The sequence below is a fragment of the Tamandua tetradactyla genome, chromosome 5 (genome assembly GCF_023851605.1).
Source record: "Tamandua tetradactyla isolate mTamTet1 chromosome 5, mTamTet1.pri, whole genome shotgun sequence".
In the NCBI taxonomy this organism is placed as follows: domain Eukaryota; kingdom Metazoa; phylum Chordata; class Mammalia; order Pilosa; family Myrmecophagidae; genus Tamandua; species Tamandua tetradactyla.
This window is the reverse complement of record NC_135331.1, coordinates 129,609,413-129,634,426: the sequence shown is the minus strand read 5'-3', so window position 1 is coordinate 129,634,426 and position 25,014 is coordinate 129,609,413. Positions and strand designations below refer to the sequence as shown.

General features: G+C 36.4%; 1 protein-coding gene and 1 pseudogene across 4 annotated transcripts in view; both read left to right on the top strand.

Moving 5' to 3' along the window:
* The window catches only part of SLC17A5 (solute carrier family 17 member 5), a 76,482-nt gene extending 51,967 nt beyond the window's left edge, over positions 1-24,515 (top strand). For 2 of the 4 annotated variants that reach the window (XM_077162240.1, XM_077162242.1), the window contains 2 exons: positions 19,676-19,766; positions 23,165-24,515. In XM_077162240.1, the coding sequence (XP_077018355.1) occupies positions 19,676-19,766; positions 23,165-23,302 (229 nt within the window). In that variant the 3' untranslated portion in view covers positions 23,303-24,515. Of the gene's footprint in view, positions 1-10,180; positions 10,421-19,675; positions 19,767-23,164 lie in introns of those variants that run through there. The other 2 variants (XM_077162243.1, XM_077162241.1) reach the window with 2 other exon arrangements.
* On the top strand, positions 10,585-17,699 carry LOC143684863 (dnaJ homolog subfamily C member 24 pseudogene; annotated as a pseudogene).
* Positions 24,516-25,014: the final 499 nt, after the last annotated feature.

The following is a 25,014-nucleotide window of genomic DNA, read 5'->3' as shown; positions in this document are numbered from 1 at the left end:
AAAAAGATCTGCTGGAGACCACTTCTAACAAGTGATGAAACCTAGCAATGGCAGTATAGGAGAAGCTGATGTTATGTGCCTCCTGATGTGATGAAATGAGAAGTACACATCACCTATGTAGTATTTTTGACCAAAATTTTTAGCTTCAGTTAATCACAGGGAAACAAACCAACAAATCCAAACTGCAGGACAGTGTACAAGACAACTAGCCTGAACTCTTCAAAAATATAAATGTCATGAAATACAAAAAAGGGCAGGGAGACTGGTCTAGACTAAAGGAAACTAAAGAGGTGTGTCAGCCAAGTGTGATTTGTGATCTTTCATTGACTCCTGGGTTGGGGTTGAGCACGGAAATAAAACAGCTGTAAAGGACATTTTTGGTACAGAAGGGGAAATTTAATCATATTCTGCATGATATCATTGTATCAGTATTAAATTTTTTTAATTTAATGATGGTGCTATGTAACGTAGGAGGATGTCCTTGTTCTTTGGAGACTCAATACTAAAAGTATTCAGTAGATACATGTCACTATGACTCCAATTTATTTTCAGATGCTTCAGGAAAAAATGTGTTTTACACACATAAAAGAGGCACAATATTAACTTGTGATGAATCTTAATGAAAGGTATTCAGATATTCGTTGCACTGTTATTTTTTTTACTTTCCTGTCATCTGAAATTTTTTTTCATAGAAAGTAGGTGAAAATTAGCATTAAACAAATCCCATGCCATAGGAATAAACGTTGCAGGCAAGAGCCACCAATGTATGGGTGAAGTTTGAAGAGAAATGGAATTTCTTTGGTCTCAAAGTATATCCCTCAAGGTACTTACCAACCGCAAAGGGAAAGATGGAAACTTTACAGTGGAGAAAATTGGCAGACACCAACTTAATCATGTGGACAAGGTAAACATCATCGGTGTAATCGGAGACATCATGAATCCCTTGATCCTATGCTTTAAGAAGGATAACATCATTTTTTGTAGTATTCTTGCCAAAAATTTATAACCTCATTCCAATCAAAAAGGATATAGGATAAAAATTGTTAAAATTTGAAAAAGATATCTAGTTTAATTAATAATATTTTAATGTTAATTTCCTGGGCTTGGCAATAATACTATAGTTATATAAGATGTTATCATGAGGGGAAGCAAGATGAGGAATACAAGGGTACACTTTGTACTATTTTTTGCCACTTTTATGTTAAAAATGTAAAATTAATTCAAAAGAAAGTTTTTTAAAAAGTAGGTAGGAAGGAAAAGGTGCTAAGGATTTAAAATAGAGAGGAGTTGGTGATTGACTGGACATGAAGAGAAAGGAAACAGGAAAAGCTCAAGACAGCTCCTCGTTCAGGGGATGTGCTGGTAGTGCGAGTTTCTGAGACAACACAGGAAGATCAACAGGAATGAGGACAATTTGGGGTATGTTGAGTTTGAGTGAGATCTAAGTGACAATGTCTGCTGGAAGTTGACTATACAGTCATATATTCAAGAGTGAGATCTGGACTAGAGATTTAGGAGTCATCAACATATGAGTGGTAGATGAAGCCATGGAATTGGATAAAATCACTCAGGTAGCTGTGATCAGAACCTTGGGCACTCTTTTAGGACAGAAGATCTGATGCAAAGATAATTGAGAAGAAGCAACAGGGGCAGCGGGTGGGGGGTGAGGGAAATAAGTAATGATCAAGATCCCCAAAGGGAGTGCTTGATCAACAGTGTCTGATGCCACAGAGAAGGCAAATAAGATAAGAATGAAAATGTCCCTTGGAATGAACATCTAGAAGTTCGTTAAAGATTGTGGTGAAAATTGCTTCCCTGGAGCAAAGGTGAAGGAAAATGGCTGCAGTGACTAAAGGAATGAGTGGAAAGATAAGGAAGTGAAGATAACATAAACCAGTGATTTCAAAGGGCGATCCATGGTCCATCCATATTAAAATATCAAGGGCGCTTTTTAAAAATAAAGCTGAATTGTTCCTTATAGGGCTAGAGATCTGCGTTTTATTGCTCCTCCAAGTGGATCTTATGAACATTAAAGTTTGAGAACTACTGCCAATAAAAAAACTGTTTGAAAACTGCTGACTCTGAAGGGAAAGAAAAAAGTGAAAGATGTACACATGTTGATAGGAGAATTATTTTTCTAAGATAGAAGAGATTTGAGCATGTTAAAATGCTGAGATAAGAAGTCCAATAAGTAGTGTAACATTAAAGTTACAAGGAAGAGTGAAAATTATTGGCTCTTAGAAAGGCGGAAAGAAAGAAATCTAGAGCCTGGTGGAAGGATTAGCTTTTTTTTTTTTTTAATTTCTTTTTATACTTTTAATGGATGCCCCAATATATATGCCTTTTTTATTATTATTAGAAAGATATAGGTTTACAGAAACATCATATGGAAAGTACAGAGTTTCCATATGCTACACTCACACGTAACATAGGTTTCTCTACTATTAAGATTTCACATTAGTGTAGTTACAACTGATAAAACAATTTTAGTATTATTGTTATTTTTATACTATTAACTGTAGTCCACTGTTTATGTTAGGGTTTACTTCTTGTGTTGTACAGATCTGTGGGTTTTATGTGTGTGTGTGTGTTAATTTATAAACAAGTTAAAATTTCCCTTTTTATGTCTTTTTGAAATACAGTTCAGTGACGTTACATATGCAAAGGTGTGCCTCCATCCCCATTATCCACCCATTGCCAAAACTTTTCCATCAACCTAAGCAGAAACTCCATACCATATTAACTATGCATTCCCCTTCCCATGTAACCTGTATTTTACTTTCTGACTTAATAGATAGCTTACTCTACTTATTTCATATAAGTAAGATTATACAGTGTGCTGTTTTGAAAGGATGTATGTCCCCTAGAAAAGCCATGTTTTAATCAAAATCCCATTTCATAAAGGTAAAATAATCCCTGTTCAACACTGTGTGCTTGAAACTATATCCCTGGGTGATGTGATTTAGTCAAGAGTGGTTGTTAAACTGGATTAGGTGATGACATGTCTCCACCCATTTGGGTGGGTCTTGATTGGTTTACTGGAGTCCTATAAAAGAGGAAACATTTTGGAGAAAGAGATTCAGAGAGAGCAGAGCAGAATGACACAGCCACGAGAAACAGAGAGCCCACAAGCCAGTGACCTTTGGAGATGAAGAAGGAAAATGCCTCCCGGGGAGCTTCATGAAACAGGAAGCCAGGAGAAGAAGCTAGCAGATGATGCCGTACTCGCCTTGTGCCCTTCCAGATGAGAGAGGAACCCTGACTGTTTTCACCATGTGCCTTTCCAGATGTGAGAGAAACTGTGTTTGCCATGTGCCTTCTTGGATGAGAGAGAAAAACCCTGAACTTCATCTGCCTTCTTGAATCAAAATATCTTTCCCTGGATGAATCCTTTGATTGGACATTTCTATAGACTTGTTTTAATTGGGACATTTTCTCGGCCTTAGAACTGTAAACTAGCAACTTATTAAATCCTCCTTTTTAAAAGCCATTCTGTTTCTGGTATATTGCGTTCCAGCAGCTAGCAAACTGGAACATACAGTATTTGCCCTTCAGAAACAATTGTATCTATCTTATTACATTCAACATTATGTCTGCTAACATTATCCGTGTTAGCAGCCTGCATCAGAACTTCATTCCTTTTTACTGCTGAATAATCCATTGTATGTAGTACCACATTTTGTTTATCCAATTATCTGTTGAAGAACACTTGAGTTGCTTTCACCTCTTGGCAATTGTGAAAAATGCCACTGTGATCATACGTATGCAAATACCTGTTTTCAAGTTTTTTCTCTCCTTCTTATGGGTATATGTTAGTTTGCAAGCTGCCAGAATACGATATACCACAACTGGAACAGCTTTTAAAAGGGGGAATTTAATAAGTTACAAGTGTATAGTTCTAAGCCCATAAAAATGTCCAAATTAAGGCACCAACAAGAGGTTACTTTCACTCAAGAAAGACCAATGGGTCAGAACACCTTTTTCAGCTGAGTAGTCACATGGCTGGTATTTGCTGATGCCTTGCTCCTGGGCTCCATTGTGTTCAGCCTTTGTTCCTGTGGGGGTTCCTCACCTTGCTTCTCCAGTCTGGCTTTCATCTCTTGGCTTCCCTTGGCTCTCTCCAGGTTCTGGCTTGCTTAATATCTCCTGGTAATGTCTTCTGGGCTCCAAGCATTTCCAAGCATCCGTGTCTCTGTTCTTTACATGCCAGCATCCATGTCAGCTCTGCTCTGAAGTTTCTGTCAACTCTGTCATTTCCTGTAGCTTCTGTCATTTCTAGCTCTCCCCAAAATGTTTCCTCTTTTAAAGTATTTCAGTAAACTAATTAAGACCCACGTGGAATGGGTGGAGTCACATATCCACCTAATCAAAGGTCACCCCCACAACTGTGTGTACCACATCTCCAAGGAGATGGTCTAATCAAAACTACTGTGTATGAGGATGGGTCACTATTAAAGCATGGCTCTCTGGAGTACTTTCAAACCGGCACAGGGTATATATCTAGAAATGAGATTGGTGATTCATATGGTAAATATATATTTAATTTTCTGAGGAACTGCCACACTGTCTTCCACAGCACCTGCACCATTTACATTCCTACCAGCAATGTACAAGTATTCTGATTTCTCCCATCCTCTCCAACACTTGTTATTTTCCTTTTTTTTTCTTTTTTTTCTTTTTTTTGTTAATTAACGGAAAAAAAAAACAAATTAACCCAACATTTAGAAATCATACCATTCTACATATGCAATCAGTAATTCTTAACATCATCACATAGATGCATGATCATCGTTTCTTAGTACATTTGCATCGGTTAAGAAGAACTAGCGACACACCAGACAAAGATATAGAATGTTAATATAGAGAAAAGAAATAAAAGTAATAATAATAGTAAAAAAAAAAAACACAAAAAAAACAACAAAAACAAACAAACTAACTAAACCTATAGCTCAGATGCAGCTTCATTCAGTGTTTTAACATGATTACTTTACAATTAGGTATTATTGTGCTGTCCATTTTTGAGTTTTTGTATCTAGTCCTGTTGCACAGTCTGTACCTCTTCAGCTCCAATTTCCCATTATCTTACCCTGTTTCTACCTCCTGCTGGACTCTGTTACCAATGACATATTCCAAGTTTATTCTCGAATGTCCGTTCACATCAGTGGGACCATACAGTATTTGTCCTTTAGTTTTTGGCTAGACTCACTCAGCATAATGTTCTCTAGGTCCATCCATGTTATTACATGCTTCATAAGTTTATCCTGTCTTAAAGCTGCATAATATTCCATCGTATGTATATACCACAGTTTGTTTAGCCATTCTTCTGTTGATGGACATTTTGGCTGTTTCCATCTCTTTGCAATTGTAAATAACGCTGCTATACACATTGGTGTGCAAATGTCCGTTTGTGTCTTTGCCCTTAAGTCCTTTGAGTAGATACCCAGCAATGGTATTGCTGGGTCATATGGCAATTCTATATTCAGCTTTTTGAGGAACTGCCAAACTGCCTTCCACAGTGGTTACACCATTTGACATTCCCACCAACAGTGGATAAGTATGCATCTTTCTCCGCATCCTCTCCAGCACTTGTCATTTTCTGTTTTGTTGATAATGTCCATTCTGGTGGGTGTGAGATGATATCTCATTGTGGTTTTGATTTGCATTTCTCTAATGGCCAGGGACATTGAGCATCTCTTCATGTGCCTCTTGGCCATCCGTATTTCCTCTTCTGGCAGGTGTCTGTTCAAGTCTTTTTCCCATTTTGTAACTGGGTTGGCTGTCTTTTGTTGTTGAGATGAACAATCTCTTTATAAATTCTGGATACAGACCTTTATCTGATATGTCGTTTCCAAATATTGTTTCCCATTGTGTAGGCTGTCTTTCTACTTTCTTGATGAAGTTCTTTGATGCACAAAAGTGTTTAATTTTGAGGAGCTCCCATTTATTTATTTCCTTCTTCAGTGTTCTTGCTTTAGGTTTAAGGTCCATAAAACCACCTCCAATTGTAAGATTCATAAGATATCTCCCAACATTTTCCTCTAGCTGTTTTATGGTCTTAGACCTAATGTTTAGATCTTTGATCCATTTTGAGTTAACTTTTGTATAGGGTGTGAGAGATGGGTCTTCTTTCATTCTTTTGCATATGGATATCCAGTTCTCTAGGCACCATTTATTGAAGCGACTGTTCTGTCCCAGGTTGAGTTGGCTTGACTGCCTTATCAAAGATCAAATGTCCGTAGATGAGAGGGTCTTTATCTGAGCACTCTATTCGATTCCATTGGTCGATATATCTATCTTTATGACAATACCATGCTGTTTTGACCACTGTGGCTTCATAATATGCCTTAAAGTCAGGCAGCGCGAGACCTCCAGCTTCGTTTTTTTTCCTCAAGATGTTTTTTGCAATTCGGGGCACCCTGCCCTTCCAGATAAATTTGCTTATTGGTTTTTCTATTTCTGAAAAATAAGTTGTTGGGATTTTGATTGGTATTGCATTGAATATGTAGATCAATTTAGGTAGGATTGACATCTTAACTATATTTAGTCTTCCAATCCATGAACACGGTATGCCCTTCCATCTATTTAGGTCTTCTGTGATTTCTTTTAGCAGTTTTTTGTAGTTTTCTTTATATAAGTTTTTTGTCTCTTTGGTTAAATTTATTCCTAGGTATTTTATTCTTTTAGTTGCAATTGTAAATGGGATTCGTTTCTTGATTTCCCCCTCAGCTTGTTCATTACTAGTGTATAGAAATGCTACAGATTTTTGAATGTTGATCTTGTAACCTGCTACTTTGCTGTACTCATTTATTAGCTCTAGTAGTTTTGTTGTGGATTTTTCCAGGTTTTCGACGTATAGTATCATATCGTCTGCAAACAGTGATAGTTTTACTTCTTCCTTTCCAATTTTGATGCCTTGTATTTCTTTTTCTTGTCTAATTGCTCTGGCCATAACCTCCAACACGATGTTGAATAACAGTGGTGATAATGGACATCCTTGTCTTGTTCCTGATCTTAGGGGGAAAGTTTTAAGTTTTTCCCCATTGAGGATGATATTAGCTGTGGGTTTTTCATATATTCCCTCTATCATTTTAAGGAAGTTCCCTTGTATTCCTATCTTTTGAAGTGTTTTCAACAGGAAAGGATGTTGAATCTTGTCACATGCCTTCTCTGCATCGAGATGATCATGTGATTTTTCTGCTTTGATTTGTTGATATGGTGTATTACATTAATTGATTTTCTTATGTTGAACCATCCTTGCATACCTGGGATGGATCCTACTTGGTCATGATGTATAATTCTTTTAATGTGTTGTTGGATATGATTTGCTAGAATTTTATTGAGGATTTTTGCATCTATATTCATTAGAGAGATTGGTCTGTAGTTTTCTTTTTTGTAATATCTTTGCCTGGTTTTGGTATGAGGGTGATGTTGGCTTCGTAAAATGAGTTAGGTAGTTTTCCCTCCACTTCGATTGTTTTGAAGAGTTTGAGGAGAGTTGGTACTAATTCTTTCTGGAATGTTTGATAGAATTCACATGTGAAGCCGTCTGGTCCTGGACTTTTCTTTTTAGGAAACTTTTGAGTGACTAATTCAATTTCTTCACTTGTGATTGGTTTGTTGAGGTCATCTATTTCTTCTTGAGTCAAAGTTGGTTGTTCATGTCTTTCCAGGAACCCGTCCATTTCATCTAAATTGTTGTATTTATTACCGTAAAGTTGTTCATAGTATCCTGTTATTACCTCCTTTATTTCTGTGAGGTCAGTAGTTATGTCTCCTCTTCCATTTCTGATCTTATTTATTTGCATCCTCTCTCTTCTTCTTTTTGTCAATCTTGCTAAGGGCCCATCAATCTTATTGATTTTCTCATAGAACCAACTTCTGGTCTTATTGATTTTCTCTATTGTTTTCATGTTTTCAATTTCATTTATTTCTGCTCTAATCTTTGTTATTTCTTTCCTTTTGCTTGCTTTGGGATTAGTTTGCTGTTCTTTCTCCAGTTCTTCCAAGTGGACAGTTAATTCCTGCATTTTTGCCTTTTCTTCTTTTCTGATATAGGCATTCAGGGCAATAAATTTCCCTCTTAGCACTGCCTTTGCTGCGTCCCATAAGTTTTGATATGTTGTGTTTTCATTTTCATTCGTCTCGAGGTATTTGCTAATTTCTCTTGCAATTTCTTCTTTGACCCACTCGTTGTTTAAGAGTGTGTTATTGAGCCTCCATGTATTTGTGAATTTTCTGGCACTCCGCCTATTATTGATTTCCAACTTCATTCCTTTATGATCCGAGAAAGTGTTGTGTATGATTTCAATCTTTTTAAATTTTTTAAGACTTGCTTTGTGACCCAGCATATGGTCTATCTTTGAGAATGATCCGTGAGCACTTGAAAAAAAGGTGTATCCTACTGTTGTGGGATGTAATGTCCTATAAATGTCTGTTAAGTCTAGCTCATTTATAGTAATATTCAGATTCTCTATTTCTTTATTGATCCTCTGTCTAGATGTTCTGTCCATTGATGAGAGTGGTGAATTGAAGTCTCCAACTATTATGGTATATGTGTCTGTTTCCCTTTTCAGTGTTTGCAGTGTATTCCTCACGTATTTTCGGGCATTCTGGTTCGGTGCGTAAATATTTATGATTGTTATGTCTTCTTGTTTAATTGTTCCTTTTATTAGTATATAGTGTCCTTCTTTGTCTCTTTTAACTGTTTTACATTTGAAGTCTAATTTGTTGGATATTAGTATAGCCACTCTCCATTTTTTTTTAATAGTAGCCATTCTCATGGGTGTGAGATGATATCTCATTGTGGTTTTGATTTGCATTTTCCCTAATGGCTAATGAAGTTGAATAACCTTTCATGTGTTTTGTTTTTCTTTGTTTTGCCATTTCTGTTTCTTCTTTTGATAACTGTTCACAGCATTTTCCCATTTTTTAATTGAGTTATTTGTCTTTTTATTGTTGGGTTATAGTGTTCTTTGTTCTGGTATTAAATCCTTATCAGGGGTACACAGGTGATTCAGTGGCCTTCCAAGCAGGAGACCTGGGTTCGATTCCTAGACCATACACCCACAAAAAAAAATCCTTATCAGATATATGATTTCCAGGTATTTTCTCCTATTCTTTAGGTTGTCTTTTTACTTTCTTGATACAAAATCCTTTGCACAGAAGGTTTTAAGTTTGTTGAGGAATTAGCTTTTGAGAAGAGAAGGAAGATTGTAAGATTGGTCCAGTTGAGGAGATGCTTTCTAATGGGATGAAAAATTGAGACTTGTGGTGGTTTTAGAATGTGGTGTTCCATAAATTCTTCAACATTCCTCCCTCCAAAAGAAGGTAGAACGTATTTCCCCTCCCCTTGAGTGTGGGCTGGATTTAGTGACTCATTTCTAATGAATACAATGTGACAGATGTAATAGTATCTGACAAGGTCTTAAAGGGCATCACCGTATCTTCCTGGGTCTCTGTCTCTCTCGGATGACTCACCAAGGGGGAAGCCCACTAGCCAACTGCCATGTAGTGGGACACTCAGGCAACCTTGTGAGGACTGTGTTGTAAGGAACCAGAAACTTCCAGCCACGAAGCCACCTGGGTGAGCTTGGAAGTGGATCCTCCAGCCTTCAGATAACTATAGCCAATCAGAACCACCCCGGGTAAACTGCTCCTGAATTCCTGACCCATAGACTGTGAATGTTTGTTGTTTTAAGCTGTTTGGGGGAACTTTGTTACATAGTAATTGATAGATGATTGAAAACTCTTGACTTGTCTGACATGAAGTCACATTCATTACTGAAATTAAGAAAGAAGATAATTGGGGTGAAAAAGACTAGAAAACAATAAAAGTTTGAAATAGCTTTTGAAGAAAATAGTCTCTAAGAGCTTATAGAAGAGATTTTTGGCGTTGATGAGAAGCAGCTGAAATTGAGATTAATTTTATACTGACACTGTTTTGCAAAGTTGTTATTTCTTTTAAAAGTGTTTAGCAATTCACATGTAGGATTGAAAATGTGCTATTGGATTGATCTAAAGCTTGACATTTGACAGCCTAGGGTTGATGGATGGTCAGTGGAGTCTATGTGGGAGTTGAGAATTTATCAGGAAAGAGGTCTAGACTCTGTTGTTAGGATGCTTTTAATTGGAGTAATAAAATCCTAATTTAAACCTAAATCGAACTGTTGATTTACTTTAGCATGGAATCCAGAGACAGTAGGCTTCAGCAGATGATGCCATACTCGCCATGTGCCCTTCCAGATGAGAGAGGAACCCTGACTGTTTTCACCATGTGCCTTCTTGGATGAGAGAGAAAAACCCTCAACTTCAGTGTTCACCGAAGACTTTGTTTCTTTCCACTCTCTACTCTGCCTTTCATGGCACTAATTTCATCCTAAGGCCATTTATAAAATCACACACAGAAAGAAAAAGAAATTACACAATAAAATGATTGCCAGCAATGACCAGAACTACGTGCTTCTTCATTCACATGAAGCAGGAAATAAAATGATCTTTTTCTCACCCAACCAGGGAAATCATTCCTGGGCTTCATTTTGATTGAACCAAAATGAGTTATATGACCATACCTGAACCAATCCATATGGCAGGGGAAATCCCTTTGACTTTAGGACAGCCAGCACCCACCCGTAAAGTTAGAGGTGTAGAGGCCATTGCCCTCAAACCTCATTATTGCTGTGTGGTGGGGGAGAGGCACAGAGGCTGAGGAGGCCATCAGTAATATCCACAGTAAGATGTGAAGGCAGGAACACAAAGGATTCACTTTGAAGATGAAAACACTGCAGTATAAAGAAGTTACGTGACTTCCAAAATCACACAGTTAGTAAATGGCAGCCCTAAGATTTTAATCCATGTCTTCCAGCTTCATGGTCTACAGATCTTTCTGCTACATCAAGTTGCTTCTGAATTACTTATTTAGAAGAGCTTAAAGAATTGGACAAATTCATTGTAGAGGCACTAGTAGTTATTTTGAGAACTTGGGGAAAATAACTCATTACAAACTTCTGTAACACTGGTTGCCTCAGTTAATGTGAATCTGTCATTAACTAAAGATGAAAAGTAAAAATGATGAGAAACATAAAATGCTTCAGCAGCACCCAGCCAGGCTTCAAGCAGTCGAAATATATTTTGGCATTCATTAAGTGCCTGAAGTCTACCAGAAGCTCTAGAACCCCACCCTGTTGTCTTGGCCTGACAATGAAGAAAAGCTGGAGCTATTGTCCAAAGAAGTTAAAGATGGATGCTGGAGAAGAAAAAACAAATACCCGTAGTACCTTCTCATCAAATCATTGTGATTAAATAGAATACACACACACAAATACAGAATCCTTTGCACACTGCCTGCACATAGGGCAATAAATGTTATTATTTGAGTCAGGATTACTAATCAACCCAAGTAAAATATTAAAAGGATAAATGGTGAACTCTTAGAAAAGAAAACACTCACTAGGAACCACCATTGGACCATTAAGAGCCAAAACGGCAAACCAATCCAATTTCTTATCATTTTTAACCTAATAGAGGAAGCATAGTAGATTTGGTATATCAGATTTTCAGCAAGGTCTCTTATGATTCCTTTTGGACAAGGTAGAGAAAGATGAATTAGATGTACAATTGGGTAGATTTGTAATGACTACATTTACAGCTTAGCAAGCTGATTAATGGATCAAGTATTTTAACTAGTAACACGCACTGTGCTGGAGCTGGAAAATAAACATGAAAGCATAGTCCCTGCCTGCATCTGTGTATGCTTGTACTGGGTTTGGAGAGTGTATGGTAATGTCATGTCATGAAGCATGCTTGACAACAGCTCATGGGATCCTGGGGCTGGGTTTCAAGCACCAGCTGTGTGGTTAAACAATAACTCTTAAAGGTCTTGGTCCAGCCCTCTGATTTTTGTGAATCTTATAGATCAAAAAAGACATTATTTAGGAAAGAGAACCCTGTTCTGAGTTCTGGCTGAAGGCAAACAGGTGTGTGCAGCAATGGATGTGCGAAGTTAACTGACCTGAGAAGGCCCACTTCCTGCTCAGTGGATGATGGCATTTGAGCAGATTTCAAGAAAGGATTGGTGTGGTATTCTGGGGGCAGACCCATCTGCAAGCATGTGAGACCTAAAACAAAAGTACCAGAAACTCCCATTAATGTATCATCCAGACAAAGCGCAGATGTGCCAGCAGGAACAGTGGAGGAATGCATACAGAAGTTCATCGAAATTGATCTGGTGTGGAAAATTCTAGGGAATGAAGAGACAAAAGAAGTATAATTTGCAGCGACATGAAGTTGATCTGATAAATATAGGGCCAGTAGATGTACAAGTGTATCTTGAAGAACTGTCCTGGAGTGAAGATGATCACTCTTCTTCGCTGAGTTGCCCATGTAGTAGAAAATACAGAGTTTCCAAGGAGCAAGCAGAAAAAGTTAACCTGCTTTCTTGTGACACATGTTCACTAATTATAGAACTCCTTCACTCTAATTGAAATTGTTCATTACTTGAAATCCTTTAAACATTTATTCAGACATGTTGAGAAGAATCCATTTGAACAAACGTATCAAGGAGTAGGATTCTTTTTTGTCAACTGTATTATTTGTAGAGAAAATACTAAATTGTCAAGCAAAGGCCACAAAATTTAATAGAAAATTTAGTTATATATATTTATAATTTACACTAACAGATTGCCAAATAAAAAAAGGTCTTGAAATACAAAAAAAGATGTTATTTAGGTATCATCTGAAGCTAAGGAGTTTAGTAAAGTAAAATTATGCCAACAAATAAAAGTTAGGATAACGGTAAGGGCCAACAATGCTTCATGTAATGAAGACTTTGCTATGGTTGCTCTAAACTGAGTCAGACACCAGGTTTATGGTTGTGACTGACATCTATATGTGAAAAACTTAAAATCATACAGCTGTTCAAATGTAAGGTAATCACATCAAAGTCAAAATAATTTCTCTCACTTTGATCTTTTGATTCAGCCATTCAGCCAAACTTTCAACTTTTATTTTCCTACTAGTCTTTCATATTTCATAAGGTATGTAACTCATGAGAGTTGCATATCTTATAACTATGTGGTCCTTTCATAGTATTTTGTCTTTGGTAAAAACTGAATGCCCATTCAGTGGAAAATACTAACTCGAATAAGAACATATGAGGACTGCACACCATGAGGCATGTAGCATCAGTGCTTGTAGGAGTAAGCATGATGAAAACGTGAGCATGAGAAAATTGTCTTTTCTACTGATTAAGTTTAGTGATCACTTTGTCTTTAACATGTGGTATTAGAGGATATAACATTATAATATTAAGTACTGATTTGGAGTAAAATTGAGTAACATTTTGTATAGCTTTTCTTTCTTCATCTGTAAATAGCAATAATAATCCTACTTCTTGGAGAGACTTTTATTATTAAAATGAACCGTGCCTGGCATAAGGTTGTTCAATAAATAGTCAGTATTCTTATTAATATATAATTGTATACATGGTATTTTTTTGAGCCTTTTCTTCCAAAGCTAGACCCAGAGATTTCCTATGGACCATATTGTTGCCCAAATTCAAGGGTAATAATTAGATAGATTTTCAAATATAAATCCCGCAGAATTCTAGTACACTAAAGCAGCATGGAATCCAGACTGAGTCCGTACGACATGGTTTTCTTCCAGACAGTCATCAATCTTTCATGGCCCTTCCTGGCCAAATGTAATATAACTACTTGAATGAGCTTCTTGGTGTTGACATTTAGAATTTCACAGCATTCATCTGCACTTAATATCTGTCACTGAGAGAGGCCTGGCAGCATTGCAGTCAGTTCCTCCTACTGCCAAGGTGTTAACAGTTTAAAAAAAAAAACAGGTCCTGCCAAGCTTGGTTCATTTAAGATACACTCCCAAAGGGGATGAGCCAAAAAGATCTGTGCCTCATGGTTTTGTCATTGTATCCTATATACACAGGTTTTGAACATATAAATTTGTGGTGTTTACAGATTACTGTAATAAGTTCAGCAGAATTTTTACTTAAGCTCCTTTCCAAATCTTAAGTGGGGGGAGGGATTTCAGATCAGTCGTCCATAACCGAGGTATTGAGAGCCCTAAACCCTAATAGAAACTGTATTATCCCATAAATATGGGCTAATAAAACATCAAACTTCTTTCATTTTGACTGGATTTTTATTTTACAAAAATGCCAATTATAAAAAATAAAAGCTCTGATCAGGCTTTTTGTATATGTCTAAATGATTTTAAGAACAATAAATAAAGTGCCATTTACTTGGTTAATTAAGTTTTTATAACAACACCAACACCTTAAAGTTTTCTTAGCAAAAATAGCAAACTTAAATCTGACTTATACTCTAGGATCTGGCATCTAGATCTGCTCCCAGTGTATAGGAAATACAGGGCACAGGTTATGTTAAATGATATCCCAGGGATGCAATCTGCAAAATCCAGAGTGCAGGCATCAACAAGGCATATATCTCTTTAAGTTTCTTCAATTAAAGAGAGCGCAATAAAAAGGAATAAACCAAAGTTGGTAAATCTGAGTATCTAAGTAGGGGATACATTGAAGTTCTCTGTGTTAGTTTTGTATTATTTTTGTAACTGTCATGTACTTTTGAAATTATTTCAAGATAGAAAGGTTAAAAAAAAAAAAGGAATAAACCATTGATGTATGCAGCAACTTGTAATGGTGCTCAGTGACCCAAGCTTGTAACCCAAAAGGTTACATACTATATGATTCCACTTACATAAAATTTTAAAATGATGAAATTTTAGAAATGGAGGACAAGTTGCCAGGGATTAAAAGGAGGAGGGTATAGTTATAAAAAGGCAACAGAAGGGATCCTTGTGGTATTGGAGCTACTCAGTATTTTGACTGTGTATGGTTACACAAACCTAAACAGGTGATAAAATAGCATAGAATTTAACACACGCATGAAAATAAGAAAATTGATTAAATCAGAATGAGATCTATGGATTGTATCAGTGTTAATATCCTAGTTGTGATATACTGTAGTTTTACAAAATGTTTCCATTGAGGGAAATTGGACAAAGTATACAAAGAATCATGCTGCATCATTCCTTTTTTTTTTTAATAACTCATTTATCTGTATTATTTCTTACCACTACATGTGACTCTACAATTATCTCAACAAAAATTTCCATTAAAAAAGAGGAGGCAGAACTCTCACCTGCCATACCAGACTGCGTTCGATTCCCAGTGTCTGCCCATGAAAAAAAAAAAAAGAGAGAGAGAGAGGCATGAAACTGTAACCCATACCAAACTTTAAAATCTATTCTATGTACTAGTGGTCAATGAGAGGGAGGGGTAAGGGATATGGTGTGTATGAGTTTTTTCTTTTTATTTCCTTTTCTGGAGTGATGAAAATGTTCTAAGAAATGATCATGGTGATGAATATTCTACTAGGTATTCTACTATTGTGAGCCACTGATTGTACACCATGTATGGAATATTTGTGTGTTAAGAATGTTCCTGTTTGTATGTTGTTTGGGTTTGACAATAAAAAGAAAAGTAAAAAAAATCTATAACTACTTGTTAAAACATACTTGGAAATGTATTGCTTTTTTATATATATATTTCATAATTTTTAAAAAAGTCTATGTGAAAGGGTTATGTTCATGCAATTAAATTAATTGAGGAAGAGAAAAAAAAAAGAGATGGAGGAAACAGATTAAAGGACTTTTGATACATATCAACCAGTGTCCTGGTATGGGTGTTATTACTGGATCCTGATTTGTACAGACTATTAAAAAAAGAAAAAAATTATGCATGCTACAACTAGAAAAGCTTGAACATAGATTGACTATTTGATAATATTAAGGATTTAATTTTGTTAAGTAAGGAAATTTGAATCCTTAATTTATAAGTACATGTATGTAGACTGAAATATATATAAACCAAAATGATAAAATGTGTGGAATGTGCTTTAAAATAATCTGGAGTGGGAATAATGGATGCAAATATACAGTTTTTTTAAAAAGGTTGGTCATGAGTTGATCACTGTTGAAGTTACATGATGGAAATATAATATTTTAACATATGTGGTAAAGGTGTCAACTTGGCCAGGTGAAGGTGTCTATATCTATTGCTGTGGACATGAACCAGTGGTACGTGAACCTCATCTGTTGCTGATTACATCTGCAGTTGGCCAGGAGGCGTGCCTGTTGCAGTGAATGACGTTTGATTTAATTGGCTGGTACTTAAATGAGACAGCTCAATGTAGCACAGCCCAAGCAGCTCAGCATACCTCCTCTCAGCACTCGCAGCTTAGCCCAGGCCTTTGGAGATGCAGAAAGGAATCACCCCAGAAAAGTTTTTGGAACCCAGAGGCCTGGAGAGAAGACCAGCAGAGATCACCCTGTGCCTTCCCATGTAAGAACGAACGTCTGTTGGAAGTTAGCTGCCTTTCCTGTGAAGAACTAATGAAATAAATCTCCTTTTATTGAAATCCAATCCATCTCTGGTGTGTTGCATTCTGGCAGCTAGCAAACTAGAACACATACAAATATTCAATATTCAATATAATATTCAAACATAAAAATATATTATGTATGCTTGAAATTTTCCATAAAAGGCTTTAATTTTTTTATTCTGTGGCTTATGTCAAAATGAAATACCTTTAAACATTAACAGGACTTTCCTGATTTAAATTTTGGGAGACAAAGGAATATGTCTCCATATTAGTTTCTTCAAAATTCTAAGAATTAAATTTGTATTTGGTACTTTTTTTTTAATATATGGTAGTGAAGTAAGTCCTGCCTGGGATCAACGGCACCACCTGATCAGGAATCAACACCTTTAAGAAGCTTGTGCCCCAGTAGGGTGCAGAGCTTGTCTATATGGAACAAAGTCCCAGCAATCAGTGTGGCCAGAGCCTGTGGGTCTGTGCATGGAGCCTAGGGCAAATGTGGGTCACTTCCCACCTCTCTCTGGTTGTTGTAATGAGTTTGTATGTTGTGCTGGGCCTTGGAAATAATAAAGGGGAATATTTACAATTAGACTATTGCAATGAGACTGTTGAGTCAGAATTAGCAAACCTGGAGAATTAGAAAACATTTTGAATGTAATTAACACCAGTGTAATTAAACTGTATAGAAATTTAAACACCACTCACACAGTACTGGCTTTGAAGACCATAAAAACTCTGAGACGACAACTCTATAAGCTGAACTAGTTCAAGAAGACTTTCTGGAAGCAGTGCCAGTTGAGTAGTTTGGGTGAAAAGAGTGTGAATTTCAGGGAACAGTATAGTAAGAATAAATGTAAGTAGCAAATATGAGCAGCTGGAACACAAGCGACTAGATCTGAAGTGTGTACTGTGCAGTACTAGGAGGTCAGACTTGGTTAGATGGACCAACGGCCCTTGCAGATCAGGCAAAAGTTTGCAGTCTTCTTAAACCATCCTTGTAGGTTTTTTAGGAGAGAAGTGACCTAACAATTATTATTCAAATCAAAATTTATTCAATCTGAGAGGCAGTTCAACCATAAGTTTCAGGTCTTTAAAAATGGTTGTAACACTAGGTTCTGTTTCTTGATTAGGTGCTAATGACATGATTACATTCACTTTGTCAAAATTCATCAAGCTGAAAACTTATGATTTGTATACTTTTTCATATGTGTATATTAAATTCAAAAAAATTTTATTTTGGTGTACTTGGTGCAGTATGAATAAGCTCAGGTGGGACCACCATATATATGTGTGTGTGTATATTACATGTTGTTGTAGTTTGCAAGCTGCTGGAATATAATATACGAGAAACAGAACGGCTTTTAAAAAGGAAATTTATTAAGTTGCAAGTTTACAGTTCTAAGGCGGTGAAAATGTCTAAATTAAGGCAAGGCTATAATAATGCCCAAACTAAGGCATCCAGGGAAAGATACCTTAGCTCAAGAAGGCCAATGACGTTCACAGTTTCTCTTTCACCTGGAAAGGTACATGGCAACATCTGCTCCAGGCTTCTTAAGTGGCTTTCCCAGGGGCATTTTCTTTATGCATCTTCAAAAGTCTCTGGCTCTGTGTGGGCTTTGTTGGTTCCATTAGCTCTAAAGCTTTTTCCAAAATGGTTCCCTCTTAAAGGGCTCCAGTAAGCAACCCCACCTTAAATGGGTGGAGACACGTCTCCATGGAAACCACCTAAGCAAAAGTTACTACCCACAGTAAGGGGTATGGTAGGTATAATCTTTTTTTTTTTCCTCTGTTTTCGTTTTCTTTCTTTTTCTATTGTCTTTCTATTTCTTTTTCTGAATGGATGCAAATGTTCTAAGAAATGATGAATATGCAACTAAGTGATGATATTGTAAATTACTGGTTATCTATGTTAATGTTATATTTCGTTTGTTAAATTTTTTTAATAAATAAGTTTAAAAATAAATAAAAATTTTTAAAAGAAAGTTACTACCCACAATTGAGTGGGTCACAATCTCCTTAGAAACAATCTAAAAGATCTCACCCAGCAATACTGAATGAGGATTAAAGAACTCAGCTTTTCTGGGGTACACAGCACTTTCAAACTGGCACACATACCTACATCTGTGAACCCATGGATGGTAAGAGAAACAACTGTCACCACCTTGCCCAAGGTCACACAGATAGTTACTGCTGGAGCTGGGTCAAGAACTTAGGTTTCCTGATTATCAGTCCAGTATAACTTCTCTATAGTAAATCATAAGCATTTCAGTCTTTTTTAAGATGGCATCTACTGGAGATCTTTCTTTTTTTGGCTTTTTTTTTTAATTTTTCAATTAAAAAAATATATTACAAGAAAGAAACACAAACATTCTTAACATATTATCATTCCGTTCTACATATATAATCATCTACTGGAGATCTTGGCTGTGGTATCTTTCTGTAGTCTACATACATTCCTTAATCACTGGAGAAATCAGTAAATCATTAGCGTTTCTTAGATGCAGGCAGGATTTCTTTAACAATTTACAACTAAACATAGATGAGGATTTTCCACTCCCCTAAGATTTATACTTAAAATAAATCATTGCATTTTGAAGCATTTTCCAAGCTCAAACAAATGCCTTTTTTATCACATACACACACACACTCAGAGACCCAATTTGTCTACTTCTGAGAAAGTGCAAGGATTTAGCTATTGATAAATATATAACAAGTAAGTTATGAAAGCTGTATGTTCAATATGAACCCACTTCTACAATAGTATTTTGAAAATATACATATGCAGAAAAAAATTAGGATAATCACCAAAATGTTAATGTTGTTTGTCTTTCTGTAGATGGAATATGGGTAATTTTATTTATTTATTCATGTTTTTTGTATGTGATGGGTTTTTTTTTTTTGTCATTTCCTACAATGAAATAATTTTGTAATCAGGAAGTAAATTTTTTTTTTTTTTACTTAAACTTTTTATCAAGGCAAAGTCACGTGTGAAAATCATATCTCAACACTTTTCTTTATTACTATAAAAGCGGTCATTTGCAATTGCTGTTATTTCCCTATATAATCTTAGAATACTGATTAACAATTGAAATACAAGTTTTTCACTAGCTAAATATTCAATTCTATTTCAGTAAGACATTTCATTTAGATGTAATATTTCACAAGAACACAATTTGGAGCCCTATAGCTATCTATTGAAGAAGCTGCTTAAATGTGTAACAAAGTAATAAATCTCTATGAAAATGTTTCTGCAGGTATGCTGGTATCCTCCTGGGCATCACAAATACATTTGCCACTATCCCAGGCATGATTGGGCCTGTCATTGCTAAGTCTCTGACTCCTAATGTAAGTAGATAATTTGCTTTTAAACTGAAAAGTTCTAATCAGTTCACTTTGAGCTGCATATCTGTGTCTAAGTTGAGTATATTTTAATTAAGGATAAAATTCTGAATGTTTATTCTTAAGCAATTCTTTATAGCAACAAAAAGTTAAACCACTTCAAGGACAATATCTTAATTTGGTAGGACTGCCATAACAAAGTACCAGAAACTGGTTAGCTTAAAACAATAAAATTTATTGTCTCACAGTCCTGGAGGCTAGAACTCTGAAATCAAGGTATCAGCATTGCCATACTTCCTTCAAAGACCATAGAGAAGAATCTTTTCCATGTTCTTCTAACTTCTTTTGGTTAATTGGCAACCTCTGGTAGTCTCCCTTATCTCTTGCCTGTGTCCAGATTTCCTCTTCTCTTATGAACCCCAAATTCACACTGGATTATAAAGGCACAATCGGAGGTACTAGGAATTAGAACATCAACATATCTTTTGAGTGGACACAACTCAGTCCATAGCAGATGGGAAAGTGTATTTTCAAAGAATACACTTTGGGTTTTAGACAGAACAATAAAACTAAATTGAATGAAGCTCTTGTAACTGAAACCACACACTCAGGTAGTTACAAGTTGTAATATTACACCAGGTAAATCACTTGCATCTTGGGTTTGGACAAATAAAACTTAGCAATGTAAAATTCAAGAAAATCCCCAAAGGCAAAGGAGGAAATCATCTCATAATGAAAGAGGAACAGTTTATATAATGAGAATGTTTAAAGAAGCAGAAGACTTGAAAAGACTTCAAAGTTTGTCTTCGTGTATTTAAAGGGCTAGCAAATAAAAGATAGGGACTTATTCCTAACAGTCTGTCCACAAAGACAGATGGAGAAAAGTTATCAGAAGACATTAGAAAAGTTTTGTTTAAAGCTGTTACTTACATGGAATGGAATGCCTTGTGAGTTAACCCTGAAATATTCAAACATTTATTCATCAGGCATTTCTTGAATACTTATGTGCTATATACCAAGGATTCAAAGGCAAAACAACACAGCTTTTACAGTTAGGAAACTCATCATTTAGAGACTACATGCAGTCAAATAATAAAATCTCAGCATGACAGATGCTGCAGTTAAAATGTGTAGAGCGCTATCGCCATAGAAGAGGGGCAGCCAATTCACCAGGGTGGGAGAAGAGTGGAAGGATCCCTCTAGGGATCTGCCAGGTGGTGTGGTTAGGGAGGTGCACTGTGCCGTTGGCAAGCAGGGTGGGGCTGGGGCTGTGTGGCCTGAAGCTGGCAGCCAGCGTGGGCCAGCTCCATAAGCAGTGTTGCACAAAGGTTGCCTCCATTGGGCAAGATATCAAATTACTCTCAGAATTCCCTTCCAACTCCAATTTTTTACTGTTTAAAAAAAGTCTAAAGGACTGATGAAATATATTCTTCAAGAGGCTGACTTAAGCCTCTGAAAGTCTTAATTTTCTCTCTGCTTTTTCTGTCATCAAGTTAATACAGTATCTAGCCCTTAGAATTTCAGAATATACTTGCAGACTCTTTTACTATCAAATACGCTTATCTCAGACATAAGTCTTTTACTATAGACGGTTTCCTGTTTCTTCTCCCCTCCCACTATTTCTAATTCCGTACTTAGATGAAATAACATTCCCTTGCTATTATTTTATCTCATTTAATAGAAAGAGATGTTTGGGAAGTTTTTCCCCTAAAGTTCTGTATATCAAGATGGACGCATCAGAAATTTTTAGCCTTACATTTTGAAGCATTATGGGAGCACAGGAACGTAAGTGAAGACATTATCTTGCGTCCATTTCACTTACTATTGATAATATTAGCACTTCTGCTAAGAAAATATGAATAACTGAATTAAAGTCTTGAACATTTTTATAAAGTGGAATCTGGCCTGAATTTTAGATATGTTGTAATAGCATTTGCTTAATGTTACTAAAAAGGGATTATTTTTAAAAAGAAAAGGCACACCATTGTTTATAGTTAAAATTTGCTATACTGCCTCAAAAACTTTGTAAAATCAAAGAATACAAATAAGTCATGAAATATTTAAAGTTGAGAGTGTGTCTGAGATTCAGTTTTCTTACTGACAAAACAGCATTCTCTAATCGCTGGTAGGATTTTTGTTTAAAAAAAATAATAACAAAAACAAACCCTAGGATCTATGTGAAATTTTTAGCTACCTGTTGCCTCCAAATAACACCAGGTAGCTTATGTTAGAAATGTTATTTATCCTGTAGAAGAGAAGAAGCTTTGTCTTAGAAATTCTAAGATGTATCTTAAATTTCTTTCTGATAAAGGTTGTAATTATCGATTGATTCCTCCTCTAGAATGATAGCACATAGTTAGCATGTCTGAATAGTGGCTAAATTCTAAGATTTTTTTTTACCAGAAGACATTAATTTCAGACAGATATAACTTAACTACAGTGGTGCTCATTTCTTTCTCCATGTTTTCCCTTTTTTCCTACGTAAATGACCTCATACTCCCTACCCAGTGCCTTCCTTTTGTCCTGCTCATTGCCAGTTACATTGTTTGATTTTTTTTTTAAATGCTAGCCCCGTGAACCAGAAATTTGGATAACTGCCTGATGTTTTCAAACCACTTATACCACTAAATTATACACTGAACAGTAGCGTTTTGCCGCTTTCTAATTGATAAGCCCCATGCAGTCCTGCTTAGTGTGCCATTTGAGATCCCTGCCAGATCTTTCACAAGGGCAGGCCTCCCTTTAAAACAGGCCCTGGCCCCAAAACCTGACGTTCAAAAACCATCTTGCTAACTCATCATCACTTGGACTGCTTGACAGCTTCCCCCTCAGAACCTGGCGTAAGACTTTCCTATAACACAAGATCCAAGGGCGTGCCGCATCTTTTTTTTCCAGTAAACTTTTTATTTAAGTATAACATGTATTTTTAAAATACCCAAATCTTTTCTCGTACACAGCTTGACACATTTTCACAAAGATGATGCATCCAAATAACCAGCACCCAATCAAGAAACTGAGCATTACCACCTTTGCAAGGCCCCCGTGTACTCCTTCCTGTCGTTCCTCTCTCACCCCACCGAGAGTAGGTACACTCCTGACTTTTATCGCCCTAGACTAATTTTGTTGGGTTTTGAACTTTACATAAAAGGAATCACCTGGTATGTACTCTTTTGTGTCTAGCTTATTTTGTTCAACATTTTGTTGGTGAGCTGCATCTATATTGTCGTAGTTAGTTTATTCTCATTGCTGTATAGTATTCCACTCTCCTGTGGGTGCACATCGGGCCATTTCCAGTGTGAGGCCTTTATGAACAATGCTGCTGTAGCAATTTTGAGGCCACCTTTTTTTTATAAAGTGGACTACAGTATTTCTCATCTGCATTTTTTTTCTTTCTTTCTCTGTAGAACACTGTTGGAGAATGGCAATCTGTTTTCTGTATTGCTGCTGCTATTAATGTATTTGGTGCAATTTTCTTTACACTATTTGGCAAAGGTGAAGTACAAACTTGGGCTCTCAATGACCAACATGGACATAGAAACTGAGGAACCAATAAATAATCCTGTTTCTATTGATGTATTTTTATTTAATCATGTATCCTAAAAGTGCCTTTGGTATTTTAATGTATAAATAATCATTCTATATGCAAAAAAATTGCACTCATTAAATTTTTAGGGCTTATAATCATGAAATGTCACTAGTTGCCAGATAAATTAACTATTTTAATTAATAATAATGTATTTGCTAGGACTTATGTTTCAGGTTTACATACTTTGCTGCAAGTCAGGAAACATGAAGTAGGACTTCTATTTATTTCTAAGGGCCATATTTATGGGTTAAGGGCCAAACTTAAGGGTGTGAGCTGAAGTGAACCCTCTATTCCTTGGCTTAAATTAAGCTGGATGATATTTCTCCCTATTGGTAAACACCTGTTTTTTGTCCTACTTCCCTCATAAAAAGCACTCCTTGACACTTAGGTCTCAAATAGTTGCATTTTCACAGAGCCGCCAGCCGCTGTATCATTTGACCTGGCAGCTGGACTAAGGGAAACATGCCCAGGCAGCTGCCAGGCGTTCCCTCCCTGGCTTTGGAGACGGAGTGTCCAGCATTTACCAGAGGCAGCGTCCAAGCCCAGGGTCAGGGCCATGGTTTTGCACAGTGTTCTCCCCTCCCCCCAGAGCTATAAACCTCTGCGTCCGCAGGAGCTGGGAGATCCAGCAGCCATGGGCCTGCTGCGCCCTCAGACCATCCTATCCCAGCACACGGGAGTTTTTATTGGCATGTAAAAGAAAAGTACAGTGCCCAATTAATAAAAAATAATGTTATCCTTGCTGAAAACTAGCCTCCTGTGGATCAGAGTATAAAATTCTGAGTTCTGGTTTTTTTTTAGGCTACACAGAATCAGAAAAACTCCCTTTTTTATCAGCCTGTCTTCAAGTAAGCTTCTGATTAGAATTTGAGGTTAAAGTGGCTTTTAAAACTCACATCACCTGAGACCAGTGATATAATCATCTTTACTGCTGGTTCCTGAAATTAAATTTTTCCACGTTGAGCATGCTTTGAAGGCATTACATGATTTAAAACTTGTTTTGTGTTTTATTGTATTTGTTCAACACTATAGCATTTTAAGTAAAAAAAAAAAATTGTTTAATGTAATATGATGTGAATATGTAAATTTATTTTTAAATTTGTAAATTAAGTTGCTATGGTAATACTGCTTTTATAAATCATCACAATAATAAACCTTTTTGTATTGTTTTTTTGGATCTAACAGTTCTGTGATATTTTCTAATGTCCACTGTGACTATTTTGTATCTTTTTCTGCATCCTTCTCAAACCACCAATCTTCCTCTAAATCATCTCTCCCTCAGATGATCCTGCCACCCCAGGCTGAGGGAGCATAGGTTATCCGAGTGATGCAGCGTCAGAAATCTTCTGCCACCACCAGTCTGCCCATTCTAGTCAGGAAAGAGTTCATTATTCCCGCAAAAGCATATGCCTGTATCACTTTCTCTTCACCTCCTCTAAGATCTTTCTTGCTTCAGTAATTCCTCTCTAATTTGCTTCTTCTATCTCTACCTCTCTTCTTGTTCTTTGCCTTCTATCTCAAAGAAACACAAGTCGTTCTAGTTTTTAAAAAGCAGAAATATAGGGCGGTGTGACAGTGGCTCAGTGGCGTAATTCTCACCTGCCATACTGGAGTCCTGGGTTTGATTCCTGGTGCCTGTCCGCGCAAAAAAAAAAAAAAAAAAAATTC